The sequence below is a fragment of the Anopheles stephensi genome, chromosome 3, assembly GCF_013141755.1.
Source record: "Anopheles stephensi strain Indian chromosome 3, UCI_ANSTEP_V1.0, whole genome shotgun sequence".
Classification (NCBI taxonomy): Eukaryota; Metazoa; Arthropoda; class Insecta; order Diptera; family Culicidae; genus Anopheles; species Anopheles stephensi.
Window position 1 is genome coordinate 66,875,700 of NC_050203.1, and position 15,977 is coordinate 66,891,676.

At 48.7% G+C, this 15,977-nt stretch overlaps 1 protein-coding gene across 1 annotated transcript; it reads left to right on the forward strand.

Annotated features, from left to right (window-relative positions):
* Positions 1-378: 378 nt before the first annotated feature.
* Positions 379-15,567, forward strand: LOC118510027. Its single transcript, XM_036051414.1, has 10 exons — positions 379-812; positions 3,963-4,353; positions 5,750-5,941; positions 6,027-7,127; positions 9,451-9,691; positions 12,136-12,209; positions 13,202-13,462; positions 13,556-13,747; positions 13,923-14,071; positions 14,182-15,567. Exons 2-10 carry the CDS (start codon positions 3,975-3,977, stop codon positions 15,136-15,138), a joined length of 3,546 nt encoding a protein of 1,181 aa, XP_035907307.1. The 5' UTR covers positions 379-812; positions 3,963-3,974; the 3' UTR covers positions 15,139-15,567.
* The last annotated feature ends 410 nt before the right edge of the window (positions 15,568-15,977 follow it).

A 15,977-nucleotide genomic window follows, 5' to 3' on the forward strand; every position in this document is an offset into this window, starting at 1 on the left:
GCTGCAGTGCAGTCTGGAGCAGCAAAGGAATGCTATAAAATGCGCGATTCCTTCCGATGCGCATCGATTGGCCCCAGTAACACACTCGAGAGCAGAGTGCAAGGGCCCCCACACTCACATCACAAGAACTATTTGCCGGCGGAAGACCAGCTTCGGCTTCGTTAATTAGCGCTTAGTCAAGCAGTGTTTATAGGTGCACCTAGATCAGACATTTATTGACACGAGGATTCGTTTCCCCGACTAGTGACAAAAGGGAACTGACGGGAAAAAAGAATAGGGCCCCCGGGTGCATCATTCAGTGCATATAGCTCTAATCGTGTGTGAAAGTTGGCAAAACAAATGCTCACTCATCGTCCTGAACCGAACTTATGCACGTATGCGCGCACATTCACAGTGTGTTGATGACACATAGGCAGCACGAGCGTAGCGTCCAGTACTTACGCCAGCTGATACGGAACCGTGCGCGGGACAAGATAGGGGCGCCTGGGCAGAAGGAAAGCGCATCGAAGACACAGCCGGCGAGTACTAACGGGCAGGACTGGCGACTGGTTCGAACAGTCTACGATCAGACAGGAACCCAACCGGAGGTGTGCACCAGCGCAGAGTAGACAATCTGTCCAGCTCGAAGTGTTTGATACCTTCAGGAAAAGTAACCGTTTTACACTAGTTACCCAGCGCAGTAGTGAAGCTAGTGAAGTGCAGTACAAAAATACCAGTTTTTAAGTGCCTTAAGTGATTATTCGTAAATTATTTCAAACGAATTAAAACGTGTGTGTGGTTTTTTTTCGGTAGTGAATGCTGAGACCTTTAAGGTAGGTAGGCACGACCCAAAAGCCCTTCAATAACTAGTTTCCAATAGCCACTTGAAACCTGTTTCCATCTGGCCTAGTGCACTAAGCGAGCTGTTGATCTTGAAGCTTAAGTCACGGTAGAAAAAGCATCACAGCCCGATCGCTAAAGGGCCGCGAGATCAGTTGAGGCGTATTTTCCCGCGCGATGCAAAACCACTTCTCCAATGTCACCGTTTCGGTCGGGAATCGGGGACACTGCAACACAGGACACACCATTAAAATAACTTGTCCCGGATTGTGGAGGAGCAATAGTGCAACACATGCTCCACGCCAACAAATTGGCCCACGGCCCAGATCGAATTATTTTTGGCAGTCGGAACACACTAGCATTCCAAACAGTTCCATCCGGCTCAATCAGACCAGGCGGACGGTTAATTAAAGTGTGAATTTATTGAAGAGTGCAGGCGTGGCCAGGGCAAAGCAAACGAAAATGTCTTCACAATCTCGCTGGTTCAAGGTATGATTTTATCGTACATTATCAACCATCGGGCATCGGGCGGGCCCGATAAGAAGGTACGACATACAAACGGGCGCCTTTGAGCGAAATAAAAACTCGGATAAAAGCCGTTAAAGAGATCCGCTGACTGAGGATTAACTGCTTGAGAGGTTGTTTGCCGAGCTGTTAGTTTATCCTGAAGCGTTTGCAGATGAAGTTTACCTGCCAGCAATCTTGTGGCCGGTGCGTGAATCCGAGAGGAACGTTCTCCTACTTCACGTGATGCGCGTTTCGTACTAATTTACAGCACACGGACGCAGACGTAAACTGCCGGAGGCCCACTAGTACTTAGGGGTTTATTATTTTCTGATTTACAACCAACCGACAGAAAGGTTTGCTTGTTGGCTTTATTTTTTGTTTCTTTCGGCCCAGACACTATGTTTACATTCCTATCTTCATGGAACCAGCTGGACAATGACACGGAAGAATCTAACCGTACACACAAAAAAATAGAAACACTCGTCTCGTCTCTCCGAAAGTAGTAGATAAGTGTACATTATTTCATAACGTGAACTAATATTACAGGAAGAACAGGAGCATGTTTGCCTGATAACGCAGTCCTCCCATTAGGTACCTTTCGGTTCTTGTCCGCCGCCACGGGCTCGGGTCGTTCTTATCCCGGCTTCCCAGCTTCTTTTCGGCCTTGGCATTCACGCACCGTCTCGCGCGGGCGCTATCAATCCGCGGAACTGTCTTTTTGGGGCGGCGCGGCTCGGTTCCGTTTACGAGTACGTCACACCGCGTTCCAGAACTTTCCTAACGCCTGGGTGCGGTTCCAGTTGCTTCCGTTGCCAGTTTTCTAAGCCCCGCGCGAAAGGTGGCCAGAACAATTTAGAAACGCGCTATCAAAGGTCCATGCATCGTCACCCGTAGAACTGGCGAGAAGCATACCCGATTACCCGATTGGCGCACTAACCTTTGGTGGGGCTGAAGATGCTGCCCAAGCGTTGTTCGGTTTGGTGGTGATTAAGCAGCAATCGCGCACCGACGACGCCTTCTGGAAGGGACGACCTCCGAACAGTCACGATCATCATCCTTTTTTATGTTCGATCATGTTCATCGAATAATTCGCACAACAACAAAAAAAAAGCAGTTCTTAATTATTCTTGAACAGCTAATTATTTGTCCAATAAATTAATCGACTGATAGACGGACGGAACAGATAAGATTCCACGGGTCAGCAGAAGGAAAGCAGGTAGCGGTGCCGGACCGGACTCGACAAAAGCTGCCGCTGGAGCAGCTATCTGATGTACTACATCCCCGGGGGTGCCGGTCAGGTCATTATCACCCCACGCGAGGTACACGTTGCTCCAGCTTCAGGCTGCTGCGCGGACCCGGTGCGGTAATAGTTCATTCCCGTCCCGAGGTGGCCCCTGCTTCGAATTGCCAATCTCGGTGCCGAAGATGAAGAAGTTCGATAAGAAATGGTTGGGGCAAATTGTAAACAAAGCGGCTTGTTTTGCGAAGGCGAAAAAGAGGGCGTTTTTTGTTGGTGTGGTAAGATGTTCTATCATGCCTCAATCATATGTTCACCAACGTGGAGAGATTAGCATCGATTAATGGGAGGGTGACTTTTTAAACCCGGGCGACCAGCAAGCATGCCCACTTGGTTACTTCACTCGACCGCAGTGTATAAACTTTTTTTTTATGTTAAACCCCCCCGCTGAGTGTCTTCAGCGATAAGAATTACATTATGATTTTATCTGCCAGTTTCAATCAGTCGTAAAGCTGCAGTACGAGATAAGTCCGGCCGGCGGACAAGTCAAAATCTCCTAACTGTGGAATTCCAATAGACGTCATTTTAAATACCCACCACCTTTGCGTTGCAATTCTGACGAAGAATTGGCGACAAGTGAGCTAAGTAAGTCCCTTAAAATCTTGCCCCACTAGCTTTTCCCTCCATCGTAGTTTATGCTCATGCATATGCAAATGCCATTCGTGTCTCTCCAATACGCTGGCTGTAAAACGCATCGACATGCGCCTGTGTCCTGCCGATCTCACAAAACTCTCACGAGGCAAACAAGGCTCGACGGCACGGCGTGACTTGGACTGCACCGCATGGGCAGCTCATTAATGCCGATTGGCGTTGATTACCGCTCATCAAATGCGCACGGTAACAATCTATTATCGCCCGCAGGGGTACTTGGGCCGTGTTTACACGGCTCCACCCTTTGCCTCCTCCCTGCTGTCCGTCCCTCATTTTCGCACAAACAACTTGCCCCGCGTGGCCACACCTTCTCGCACGAAGGATCTCCCGGGTGGTGTTGCTAACTTTGCGTACTTGTCTTATCTGCAAGAATCGCAACGAGTTCCTGCATCATCATCTTCAATCGCACCACTATCGAGTGGGCTTGTTGTTCGATTAGTGTTTTGTTTAGCTGCGACTCTATAGACTGGTGTCACAGCAAAGTCAGGGCATGCCGTGACACATGCAAATCTCCGCTGCTGTTTGCTTTGTTCACATTGATTATCGATGCGAGGGCTGATAGCGCGATACCACCTCGCGGGCGGTACGAAACCGGGAATTCTATAGCTAACAGGAAGAGGCCCCCCATTCAGTCAATGGAGCTGCAGTGCGTGAGCTGATGTAATCTTGCTACTTTTGTTCCTTGCAGCGTCTGCTGATAATGGCGAAAGTCACCCAGCAACCGGCGGAAGATCGGACCGATCTGTCCTCCGCAGAAGACGAACACGAACAGCTGACCGCTTCCTCGAATCTGCACTACATACAGCCCACGTTCATATCGCTCATTAGCGAAAAGCAATGGAAGCCGGACGCCGTGCGGCAGAACGATGGGGCGGTGTACGGTATGAACAAGATGACTACGATCCTGACCAAGGAAGCCCACACGAACGGGGCCCGGATGCAGCTGATCATGAGCATACTGGCCAACCTGACCGTGCTGTCGTCCGGTATGGGGCTGGGCTATTCGGCCATCACGCTCCACGCGCTTACCAGCGAGGATAATCCGATGCGAATGAATTCTAGCCAGGCGTCGTGGTTCGGTAAGCATTTGATTTTATGTTACCCCATTACATTATATACTAAATGAGATGATAGAGAGGGGAAACAAGTTTAACTTTGCATGTGTCTGAACAGATAAGGACTTGCGAAGTCGACAATGGAAATAGGTCACTGGGACGTTGAAAATAAAGGCTATAGAAGTTAAAGGAAGGCTCTGAAAAAAAGGTCCAGAGAGATCTATCCTATGGAAAGCGGGAAAACCTGACGATCATCTTGATCGAATGGATATAGGAAGACAACAGACATAATGGATAAGGAGTGCCGTTTGGTATCCTGATGTCTCCAGCTCAGCCATAACAACACAATGGCGGATCTAGATTTGAGAAGGCCTGAGGCGGAAATGACTACGAACATGATTCTTAAAACCTTTTTCCGTGAACAATAACACCTCTTGCACAACATCTGGACGATGAATCACCCTTGGCGACAAGGACTTTTAGAACAAAAAAAAAACCTTGAACAACGAGGCTCATTTCAATATGGCGTCTCTTGGATGTGGATTGGATTGATGGACTCTCTTACTATGAGTTATCCTAGTAGTCAAAGACCCTTAGACGTTAAGGTCTTTCGGCAGGGGAAACTAGAACGTGGACGACAGACGAGGTCCATAGAAATAGAGTGGAAGCGACAACGGCGCCGGTTTTCATAAGGCAGCACCGGGGTTTAAATCTCATCCGGAGCGTTTCCCCGTAGTAAAGTCTGATGATCTAACTACTTGGTTTCTTTAAGTCTAGAAAACCAGAATTGGCAGGCAGATTTTAAGAGATCGTAAGGCCAAATAAGAAGAATATAGTTTACAGACGGAGTCACAGGAAGTTTAATTTGAAAGTCTTTCGCATGTATCAGAAACCCATAAGGAAGGAGCATAGAAATACGGTAGTTTGCAAGTAATCCTTAATAATCGTTTACAAATAAAGATCCTTCAGAACTCCAAAAGAACCAATCAAAAAAACTCGAAACTGTCTATCACACTGCCCGGATTGGAAGACTCGACAGTGTTCGAAGCAATTAGTAACATTCGATTGATAAATCTATTTTTGACGATCGTTGAAGGTCTTATTCATCAAACGGGCAATAAAAGAAAAGTTTGGAAGAGAATTGAGCCAGAAAAATGGAAAGACAATTGGACTAGATCCTCGACAATGAAAATTAATTTGAGAATTAAAAATATAAAGGTGGTATGAAGGATTCATCCCGGCAAATCCCCCGGCGTGCCTAGAAAGCAGTCTGATACACAGGAAAACTATTCACACGAAGATGAATGTTCGTAGTAGGGCTTATTCATCCAGCTAGGCTTAACAGAGAACAAACATTTAGATAACCCGCTATGCCGCAAAGAATTTAAAAGACAAACAACCTTTCTTACCTCACCAACAGCTTCCATCAGTTCGTTCGCGTGCCCACTCGGTGGTCTCGTTTCCGGCTACCTGCTGGACCGCATCGGACGCAAGAAGACGCTCATGCTTATCAACGTCCTATCCATCGTGTCGTGGTCACTGATCGCCGTTTGCAGTATGACTAACTTTGATCTGATGTACACACAGATCCTGAGCGCTCGTGTCATCATCGGTAAGCCCTTTTATGTTCCTTACGCCAACAAACCAAACGTTTGCTAACTATGGTCCCCCCCCCCCCCCCCCCTGTTTACCCGTAGGCATCGTCATCGGGTTAGTAAGCGCACCGGCATCCATTTACTCGGCAGAAATCGCCACACCGAAGATGCGTGGCCGCCTGACCGTGCTGACGTCGCTGAGCATTGCCGTCGGTATACTGCTGATCTACTCGATGGGTTACGTCGTGCCACACGACTTCCGACTGGTGGCCGCACTCGCCGCGGGCGTCTGTGTACTGTCGCTGGTGCTGCTGTTCTTCATGCCCGAATCGCCCGCCTGGCTGATGTCGAAGGATCGCGAAGAGGAAGCCGAACGATCGCTCAAGAAAATCCGTGGCTACGGTGCGTACAGTCAGCGTATTCCGGAGGTGGAGAAAGAGCTGATGCGCATGCGGGACAACGTGATGGCGCAGCGTCGTGCCGGGCAGGAAAGTTTCCTGCGGCTGCTGAAGCAACCGCAAGTCTACAAGCCGCTCGGTATCATCATCGGGTTCTTTGGGTTCCAGCAATTCTCCGGCATCTTCGTGATCGTTGTGTACGCGGCGAAGGTATCGTCGGAGGCCAGCGTTTCGATGGATCCGTTCCTTTGCACGGTGCTGATCGGGATCACGCGCGTCGTAGCCACGCTGATGGTGGCCTACATACTGGACACACTCGGTCGCAAACCACCGTCCATCTTTTCCGGCGTCGGTATGCTTGTGTGCATGTTTGGACTGGCACTGTGCAGCTACTTCCCGCCGATCGAGCAGCTGAAGTGGATCCCGACCGTCCTCATACTGACGTACATCTTTACCAGCACGCTCGGATTTCTCACCATGCCGTTCTCAATGTTGGCCGAGCTGTTCCCGCAAACGGTGCGCGGTCCGGCTTCGGGCGTTACCGTGTTCTTCACCTACCTGATGTCGTTCTTCACGATCAAGCTGTATCCGACGATGGTGGAGTATCTCGGCAGTGCGAATGTGTTCATCATCTACGGTGCCGTCTCGCTGCTGGGCGTACTGTACGTCATCTACATTGTGCCCGAAACGAAGGGCAAGTCGCTGCAAGAGATCGAGGATTACTTCCGTGGCATGTCGCACGGTTCAACGCCATCGCAAGAGGTGGAGGAGGATGAAGTCAGCCATCTGTCCGCGGAGAGTGTGTGAATGTGCATGATGCTGCGTGTCACAGCTCATCCACAGTGGCTATCCGGCACCTCAGGAAAGACCGACGAGAAGCCGGCCGGTGCTGCTGCTCGTACACGATTGGGTTCAATTGATGTCAATCGTTTTGCCCATCTGTGCCGTACGCACAGCCACTGGCCGGGCTGGCGTTAAAGAGAAAAGCGTCATACGCCGCCATCAGAAGGAATAGGCGCAGAATTAGGTTTAATTGAAACGCGTTGTGGTTAATCTGTTGCCCCAAAACTACACTTAACCGATGGCAGCTCGTAATGGCAAATGCTGACGATTGGTTCGCACGCGTTAGGCGCGCGTCCAGTTGCGGTGTATTGCACGGGCACGATCGTTAATATTAATAATAGTTCCCCGTTCTGTGATCGACGATAGATCTGTGATCCGCAAGGAAAACTTAAATACCGCACCCACGTTATATAGAAATAGTAGCTAAATGGAAGTGCCATTCTCGCAAAGCGTACGTTAAATAGTTCAATACTGCTAAAGGAAGCTCGCTAGAGAACAAATAAAGCTTGAGCTATTTGAATAAAAAAAAAGAGCCACTAAATGCTTCACTCAATTAAATGCCCTACTTAATAAAAAGTGCGCACATCATGAAAAGCCCCCTGATTGAGGTGATAATTACACAGCACTCCACGTTGTGATATGCGAGCGGTATTAATGGTTTATGATCGCATTATTTGTTCTGGCCACGATAAGGCCACCCATTATCTGGCCACCAAGTACCGGCAATTGCCCTAATCACAGCTGCCGATATACGTCTCTATATGATGGTAATTAAGCATTTTCATTCAAAACCGGTTCAAACCCCGTGTCCAAACAAAATATTGAATGAACTGTATCGGACTCCGAAGCTCCTAAAGCAATTTAAATTACTTGCAAAATTACGCATTATGCTTCTGCTCGCGTGTATTCTGATCTGGCCTAACGTCCCGGCCCTCCCCGGCTCCATAAATCCATCAAGTTCAAGGATGGTCAACATTTGGAACAGTCAGTAAAGCCCGTTACCCGGTAGGTTTGAGCGCCGGTCGCGCACAGCGTAAGCACGTGCTTAGCGCCATTTGAATGTTTATTTTCTGTGTGCGTCTCCGGCGCGTACGTCATGTCACTAACATTCATTCAAAACCCGCGAAATCCGTTAGTTGATAAATGCGAAAGCTTCGCGAGCTGCCGTTTTGTTTGACGACGCCGTCGGGTTCGGGCGCTAGCCGAGCACAGAAGAGCGATGCGCGCGCTAAACGCGTTCGCGCATTCGTCGGGCCATCCCGATTCGTGATGATAATGCGTATTTAGTCTAGCCGGATGATGGGAACGGGCTTTAGTATTCGCCGATCGCTACCCAAAGACGTGCGCGCGCTCGCGCAACAGTGTGCCCTCTTTTAGCGTGCCCCGTCGGCTAAGGGAGAACGGAGACGATACGAGTGAAGCGGAGTGGCCAAACGAGCGACTTGTCGTCTTGAGCGTAAGTTACGATTATCAATGCAAATGGTCACTGTTTTGATAACCTAGCAGCACTGCTAGTTGTCCGCGATTCGTTCTCGGTGAAATTCTGCACCACCATGCAGAGATTAGAGCTCCCGGGCCGACAACACCGACAGCGCGACAAGAAGTTTATCCTGAAAGAAAAGCAAATCGATACAGAAAACGAATTTTGTGTGTGCGTGAGTGGTGTAAAAACGCGCGTATATAAAACGTCAATCGTTTGCCGAAAGTATGCTTTGCTGCAAGTGCTGTGGGACCATCCTGTGGTGGGTGTTATTAATAGAAGATCCGCATTCACAGTGTCACATAAGAATTCGGCCGTTTCGGTCAAGGGTAACGCTGTTCCGAAGTGGTGAACCGAGATCTTCTTCTGCTTCCAATTCTTATGCATCGCTTGGCTGGTGAACGTACAGCACGAAATTGAAAGTGTGATTTGTTTTGGAAACGTGGATAGGATTTCACTGTTAATTGTGGTGCCACATGGCACTGTCCAGCGATGATGATTGATGATGTCTCGATCAATCTTGCACTTTTCGCATCTGTTGGATGAGTTTTTTTTGCGATCAGAGCAAGCATCTGCTGTTCGTTGCCAGGGAAACCACACACAGCCAGAATCAACATCTGCTGTCAATTAGTAACGTGTGCTACCACCGGCAGTGAAGTAGTTCTGTAAATCCGTGTGTCCCAAATGAATCCAAAACCAAACGACAACGCTCCATCGGTGGAGGCGTGGAAGAATCTACTAAAAATGTGCCCCCTCAAGAGAGACACGATCGACAGACTAATTGCAAACTATTTACTTGCTGCAGGTTACAAAGAAACAGTGGAAGCGTTTATCCGCGAATCGAGCGTGCTTCCGACGGTGGATCCTTGCTGTTTAGACGTTCGTGTGCGAATAGTCGAGCTAATCGGTCAAGGCTGTGCACTGGATGCTGCCCAGCTGGTGGACCGTTTGTTCCCCGGCTTGCTGGAAAATGAATTCAGTGTAAAGTTCCAGCTACTACAGCTACATCTGATCGAGCTTATCCGAGCGGGGCGTACGGAAGATGTGTTAGCCTTTGCACAAACGCTCGCTTTTGAGTATGGCGAACGATCACAGGAAGTTACCGCCGAAATGGAGCGCACATTGTCACTTTTGATTTTTGCCAATCCGCTGACGAGTCCGTTCGGGACGATGCTGGAGCAAAGCCATCGTGACAGGGTGGCACGCTCGGTCAATGAAGCCATTCTTAGACGGGCGAACCAAGAACCTCCATGCGCATGGATGAAGAACCTGTGCCGGATTTTGCTATGGTGCCAGACGGAACTGTTGAACAAGGGCGGAGTGCGGATTGTCAAAATGAAAGATATCGCTATCGCTACATTAGAACTGGAATAAAAGCTGCTGTGCCCGAGCAGCTCAAACACTAATAGGCAAACATGAGATTCTGAAACGTTTCAACGCGTGTACGCATCGGCTAATTCTCACAATCATCGAACGCGACCTGCTAATGATAATACTAACCGATTGCCCCAAGTTGCTAATGACGTTCGGGCATCAAATGTTCTATTTTGTGTGCGTGTGTGTTTTTTTACTGCCGCTATTGAAATTTTGTTGTTATCAGCATAGTCTACCAGCTGGATGAGAGAAGAATAGAACGATGTGACTATCGTGTTTTTTTGTATGTTCTATTCACAGTTGCCATATGCAGTATTTTTTCTATGCTGGAATGGAAAAATTCCAGCCTTGTGTGGCCTTGTGGTTATTGAATACAGACCAGGGCGTTATTAGACAAAAATCTTTGGCTTAACGGATTCAGATTGACAAATAATAGAACTGTTTTTGAAGCCATTTACTATGGATTCATGACTCATGTTGAGAAATTTTCAAAATCAGTCAGCACCCTAGCCTGGTAAGAGAAAATACAGACTCTGCAGAGCAACAGCTCAAAACCATGAGTTTGATACACTGAAAGCAAACAGCTTCAATCTTCAAGCGTTGAACTATCATCAAGGATACAGAAAAGTTCTAGGAGGATGCCTGGGACTATCAAAAAGAACACTGGTAAAACAAATCCTTGGACTTGGACTAATTGACGTACAATTACAGATAAGGATGGTCCGGTGGCTGAGGCGAAAGCGGCACCGCTCCAAACCATCCCATCCAAACCGTACGGCAGGACGCATCCTCTGCCCGTGTGGACGGCCTGAAAGGACTTTACGGGCTGGGTTGTCCGGTGTCATTCTCATGACGTCACTCATCACCGGTTCCTGGCGAGTCTGATTCGCTGCACGATGGTGAGACAATCGTACAGCTCGTAGAGCTCGCCATTGTAGCAGCTCCTCCATTGTCCACTAGTCAAACATACACTGGCAAAAGTCGTTAAAATCAGACCAGATCAGATTTTTAGTGGAGTTTTTATTTTGAAAATCGGACTTATTTATGATATAACCCATGCAACGGTGTTGAGATATTAGGCTGCAAAGAATAAAACAATCGTGGTTCTCTTCAAACGGTTCTAAGTGAGCTCAACTTGTTCAATGTTCACTTACCAAGAACTCAATGGGCGACAGGTGTTGTTATTCTAAAGACTACTTCCGTTTTTTTCCAGTATATAAAACACAACGAAACAGCATGTACCGGAGTCATAACTGACCACCTCTCCAACACAGCCACAACACAGTCTCACCTTTTTTTTTTTTGAGGCCAATCAGATAATAATCGATTGAAGTATCGTTTCCTCAATGAAGGTTAACGGCGTCACACCAGCTTGAGGACAAGATAATAAGCTCTTGTCCTCTACAGCCCACACCAGTGAGTGGCGGGACAGGGTTTAAAGAATCAATTCGCATCAGGTACAGTGCAAATAAAAAAAGCCGCAACTTTTCTACTACTTGCGCATTAGATTGGGTCAATAGCTTTCGGAACGGGGGACCTTCTCGGACAAACCAGTCGATGTACCAGAAGACTGCCCGCGTCTAAAACCAAACAGCTCGTCGTTGGTTTTTCGTAACTGAGTCCGAGGGAAGGAGCACAGATTTTTGCGACAAGAGACACATCTGTAAATTATTAATTATACCATAACTTTCCGAAGGTTTTGCAACACACCCGAAGGTTTGCCCCCACGTGATCGTGAAGTCTCCACAGGTTAGCCATAATTCATCCGCTATGGTAGAGGGTTTTTGTTTCCCCGCCAGTTAGTGCCACCTGTTACAGTAAATCTTTCCCTTCAAATTATTTTGTTTGGGTGCGTCTCTCCCCTCTTAACTTTTTATATGATCGTTGTTGTGTTTTCTTATACAGAAAGTTTTTGTTTAACTTTTCCCCAACTGTTTTGTTTTTCCTTCCAACCATTACCCAGCCTCAAATATCAATTCAAAACTGGTTCTTGGACGAGCAACAAAACCTTCCAGCTCCTGTCAAATGTACCGCGACCCTGTCTTGGCGTGTGCGTTTTCAAATCCGCTAATCGTTGTTAATTTCGCTTTGTGCGCATGCTTCGTATTTGCGGCAGGCAACCGCCCGGAACGTACACAACATACATCTCACCACCACAACACAGCCGGGAAACGTGGGTCGTACTATTTGGTAAACATTTATGCTCGCTACGCGTCGCGTCTGGTACGACCACATGTACGCTAGCTGCTCCGGGAGCTGTGGTTTAGCAACGATTCGCCAGCTGATCGTTGACAGGACGCACGGGACCAGCCATCAGTCATCAGCAGCATACAGCAAATCGTGACACGCGTGTTAGCAAACATCCAGTGTTAAATTGTCCCAAAATTAGCAGAACGCCCGATATATAGATCTCGCTTATAGTGCTGGAAACCAGCCAAGCTTGAAGCTGGAACACAGTGGAGCCAGGGTGGTAAGTTTTACGCACTTTTACGAACCGCCGACGTGTGCAAAAAGAAGGAAAGCAGCGTAATACATTCGGCGCCATCAACACGCCATCCATTGAGGTCAATTATTTTCGAAGGCAAGCCAACAGCAGCAGCGTAGTAAAGAAGGGTTCTCTCGTTGGGCAATCTTCACGAGGGTAACGTCACCCATTTACTCGGGTTCGAACACCGGTTAGAACTGGAACCGGCGTTCAATGGGTGAGGCAACAGGCTACCAACGGTATAAAAACGTGGTCCTCCAAGGTGCCCTAATCTTTGGTCAAACGCAAAGTAATGGTAGAGAAGGTTCGAAGGACTACCCATCTCTGTCTCCCTCCGTACGGGGGTTTGCTAAAAAGACAAACACCGGTGCGCTGGACTTCAGCAAAACCGAATCGAAAAGACCTGTTTGGTAAAATATATTCCCCATTTACAATCGCCGGGGTATTTTGTTGTTGTTTTATCGCCTGTTCCCGTTTCGCGATCCTCCAATTTTTAATTATGCTGCTACTCTCGACTCCCACCGATCGGGAACGATCAGTTAATGAAGCGTGCTCTGGCTGGCAGGCAGCGGCGTGTCTCTTTCTAGGCTCATTTGATAGAATACAAGTAGGCCTCACTTTTCGTAACCATAGGCAACCGCTGCCAACATTGTCGTCTACTCTGTTACAGTAACAACACACTTTTCTAATTTCTCAGGCGACACCATGAGTGGAAAAGATACGGCCGAGGTGGAGGCCGCCCTCCACGAGAAGTCACCGGCACCGAAGAGTCCAACGCATGCCGTCCTTACGCAGCTTACACGCCGGGCCGCCATCATCCAGATAGTGATGGCAGTGGTGGCCAACATTACCATCATCTCCTCCGGGATGGGCATTGGCTTTCCTTCGATTGCTATGATCGAGCTGACGAACTCCACCAGCTCGGTAGTGCTGTCGGAATCCGACGCGACGTGGTTCGGTAAGGCGAGGGGGGGAGGAGAAGCTTCGGTTTGTTGGGTGGAAGAATTCATTTTACCAAGGTTCACACATTTCTTTTCCTTTTTTTTCTTAGCATCCATCACATCGATTATGTGCCCGTTCGGTGGACTGCTTTCCGGCTATCTGCTGGACAAGGTCGGGCGTAAGAAAACGCTCTACTTTATCAACATCATATCGATCGTTTCCTGGGCAATCATGTCTTTCGCGAGCCGCACCGATAGCACCACCCTCTTCATCCAGCTAATCGTGGCGCGTATAATAATAGGTACGTGGACAGGAACCCCGGGCGGTGAGCGGTGCGCCTAGGGATTCGTTTATCTATTTCGCAGTACTACGCAGTGTACGGCCTAGACTTACCCCCGTATAAACTAATGGCCATCGCTTGTCATACGGTTTGGTTTTATCTCTTCTTCTTTTCAATGTCGCACCCGGTCGAACAGGCATTGCGATAGGCTTATCGAGCACTCCGGCATCGGTATACGCGGCCGAGGTGGCCCATCCAAATCTTCGCGGGCGCCTAACGCTGCTGACCGCCTTCTGTACCGCCATCGGCATGCTGTGCATCTACACGCTCGGCTATGTGTTCAAGGTACGGCTTATCAGGCTCGATCGAGAAGACACGCGTCACGCGCAGTTCGACTTTCGGGCGGGCAGTGGGTTCGAATGGTTAAACTAATCACCGTACTTTCTCCTATGCAGAATGACTGGCGGTTCGTGTGCATGATCTGTGGCGTGTTTACCGTCGTATCGCTGCTGACGGTGATACCGCTGCCCGAATCACCTAGCTGGCTGGTGAGCAAGAAGCGTATGCCCAAGGCCGAACGATGCCTGAAGGTGGTGCGCGCCATCAAGGAGGACGATCATCCCGAGATACGGGCCGAGCTGGATGCGCTCCAGGACAACATTGCCCGGTTCCGGTCGTCGCAGGATGGCAAAAACTCGAAGCTGGATCAGCTGAAGAAACCGGAAGTGTACAAACCGCTCGCCATCATGTGCACATTCTTCTTCTTCCAGCAGTTTACCGGCATCTTTGTGATCATCGTGTACGCGGCCAGCTTCTCGATCGAGGCCGGCGTTGCGATCGATCCGTTCCTGAGCGCCGTGTTTGTGGGATTGACGCGCGTGGTAACGACGGTGCTGATGTCGTTCATCTCCGACAAGTTTGGGCGTCGTCCGCCGGCACTGTTTTCCGGCTTCGGTATGGCTACCTGTATGTTCGGGTTAGCCGTCTGTGCCATCCATCCGGTGAGGGGCACATCGCTTGCCTGGATCCCGACCGTACTGCTCGTTGCATTTATCTTTACCGCCACGCTCGGGTTCCTCACGCTGCCGTTCTCGATGAATGCGGAAGTATACCCGACCAAGATCCGTGGTTTCGCGTCCGGGTTGACCATCTTCTTCGGGTACACCATGTCGTTCATTATTCTTAAAGTATATCCCTCGATGGTGGAGACTATCGGCAACTCGAACGTCTTCATCCTGTTCGGTTGCCTCTCGATGCTGGGCATCGTGTTCGTGTACTTCTTCCTGCCCGAAACCAAGGGCCGCACGCTGGAAGACATCGAGAACCATTTCCGGGGTAAAAAGTCCTCCGACCTGCCGGAGGTCGAAATGAAAACTATGCTAAAGGCCAACGAAGCTGGACAACGCGATTGATGCAATGCGGAACAGCAACAACAACAAAAAAACACCAGAAGACACACCAACGACCACCCGAACCAACGAAACAAAAATGAACAACTCAATGGAACCATGAACTGTGATAAGGCACCCGATACATTAACGATGATGTGCGCGATTTGTTTTTCGTTGTAACCGTTGTTTCTTTGGTTTGTTAGCACGGAACGCGTTTCACTTATGACTGCTACTTAAGCTACCGGTGGTCGCATTCAACGACCACATTGTACAGGGAGCACAAGAGAGAGGGAAGAGACCACAGCATCACACGCACTGCCTGCAAAACTGAAATATCAGAGTTCTAAAGACGACAGGTTTAGTAATGTCAAGTAATGTAACGGAAGGAGGGAAACCAACTAATCGTCCCTGCTAATAATATACAAGAGACACGAATCTTTCACTACACAAGCTGTTGTTATATTTTTAAACTTCCCGAACGGTAATTGTATGAGTGATCATGGTCACACCGGTCATGGCCTGCTGTAGTAGTCTTCGATACTAATATCCCAGCCTGTGTGATGGGTGCATCAACGCCATCTTGGGTTTGCATCTTGCATGTCTGCTCTGTAGATATCGGGCTCGGTCGTCAGGTGCCATTCTCATGACATGCCCAGTCCAACGGAGGACCTGCCCAAGCGCCACAAATTATGCTTAAACGACTGGAAAACAGAATGTCCATATAAATATAAATCAAGATACCGAGCTTCAGAGGTTTCCTCTCTAGATGGCGTCCTTTCGATATCCCAGAGACATAAACTCCATATTAACAAAAAAGAAAGTTTCAGAGCTTCAGTGACGCGCTCAGTAGATAGCGCTTT

Bases quoted from the DNA above. Each gene is read 5' to 3' on its own strand.
- LOC118510027 (XM_036051414.1), top strand. From the start codon at position 3,975: ATGGCGAAAGTCACCCAGCAACCGGCGGAAGATCGGACCGATCTGTCC. The intron at 4,354-5,749 runs GTAAGCATTTGA...CCTCACCAACAG, and splicing joins TAGCCAGGCGTCGTGGTTCG to CTTCCATCAGTTCGTTCGCG. The intron at 5,942-6,026 runs GTAAGCCCTTTT...GTTTACCCGTAG, and splicing joins GAGCGCTCGTGTCATCATCG to GCATCGTCATCGGGTTAGTA.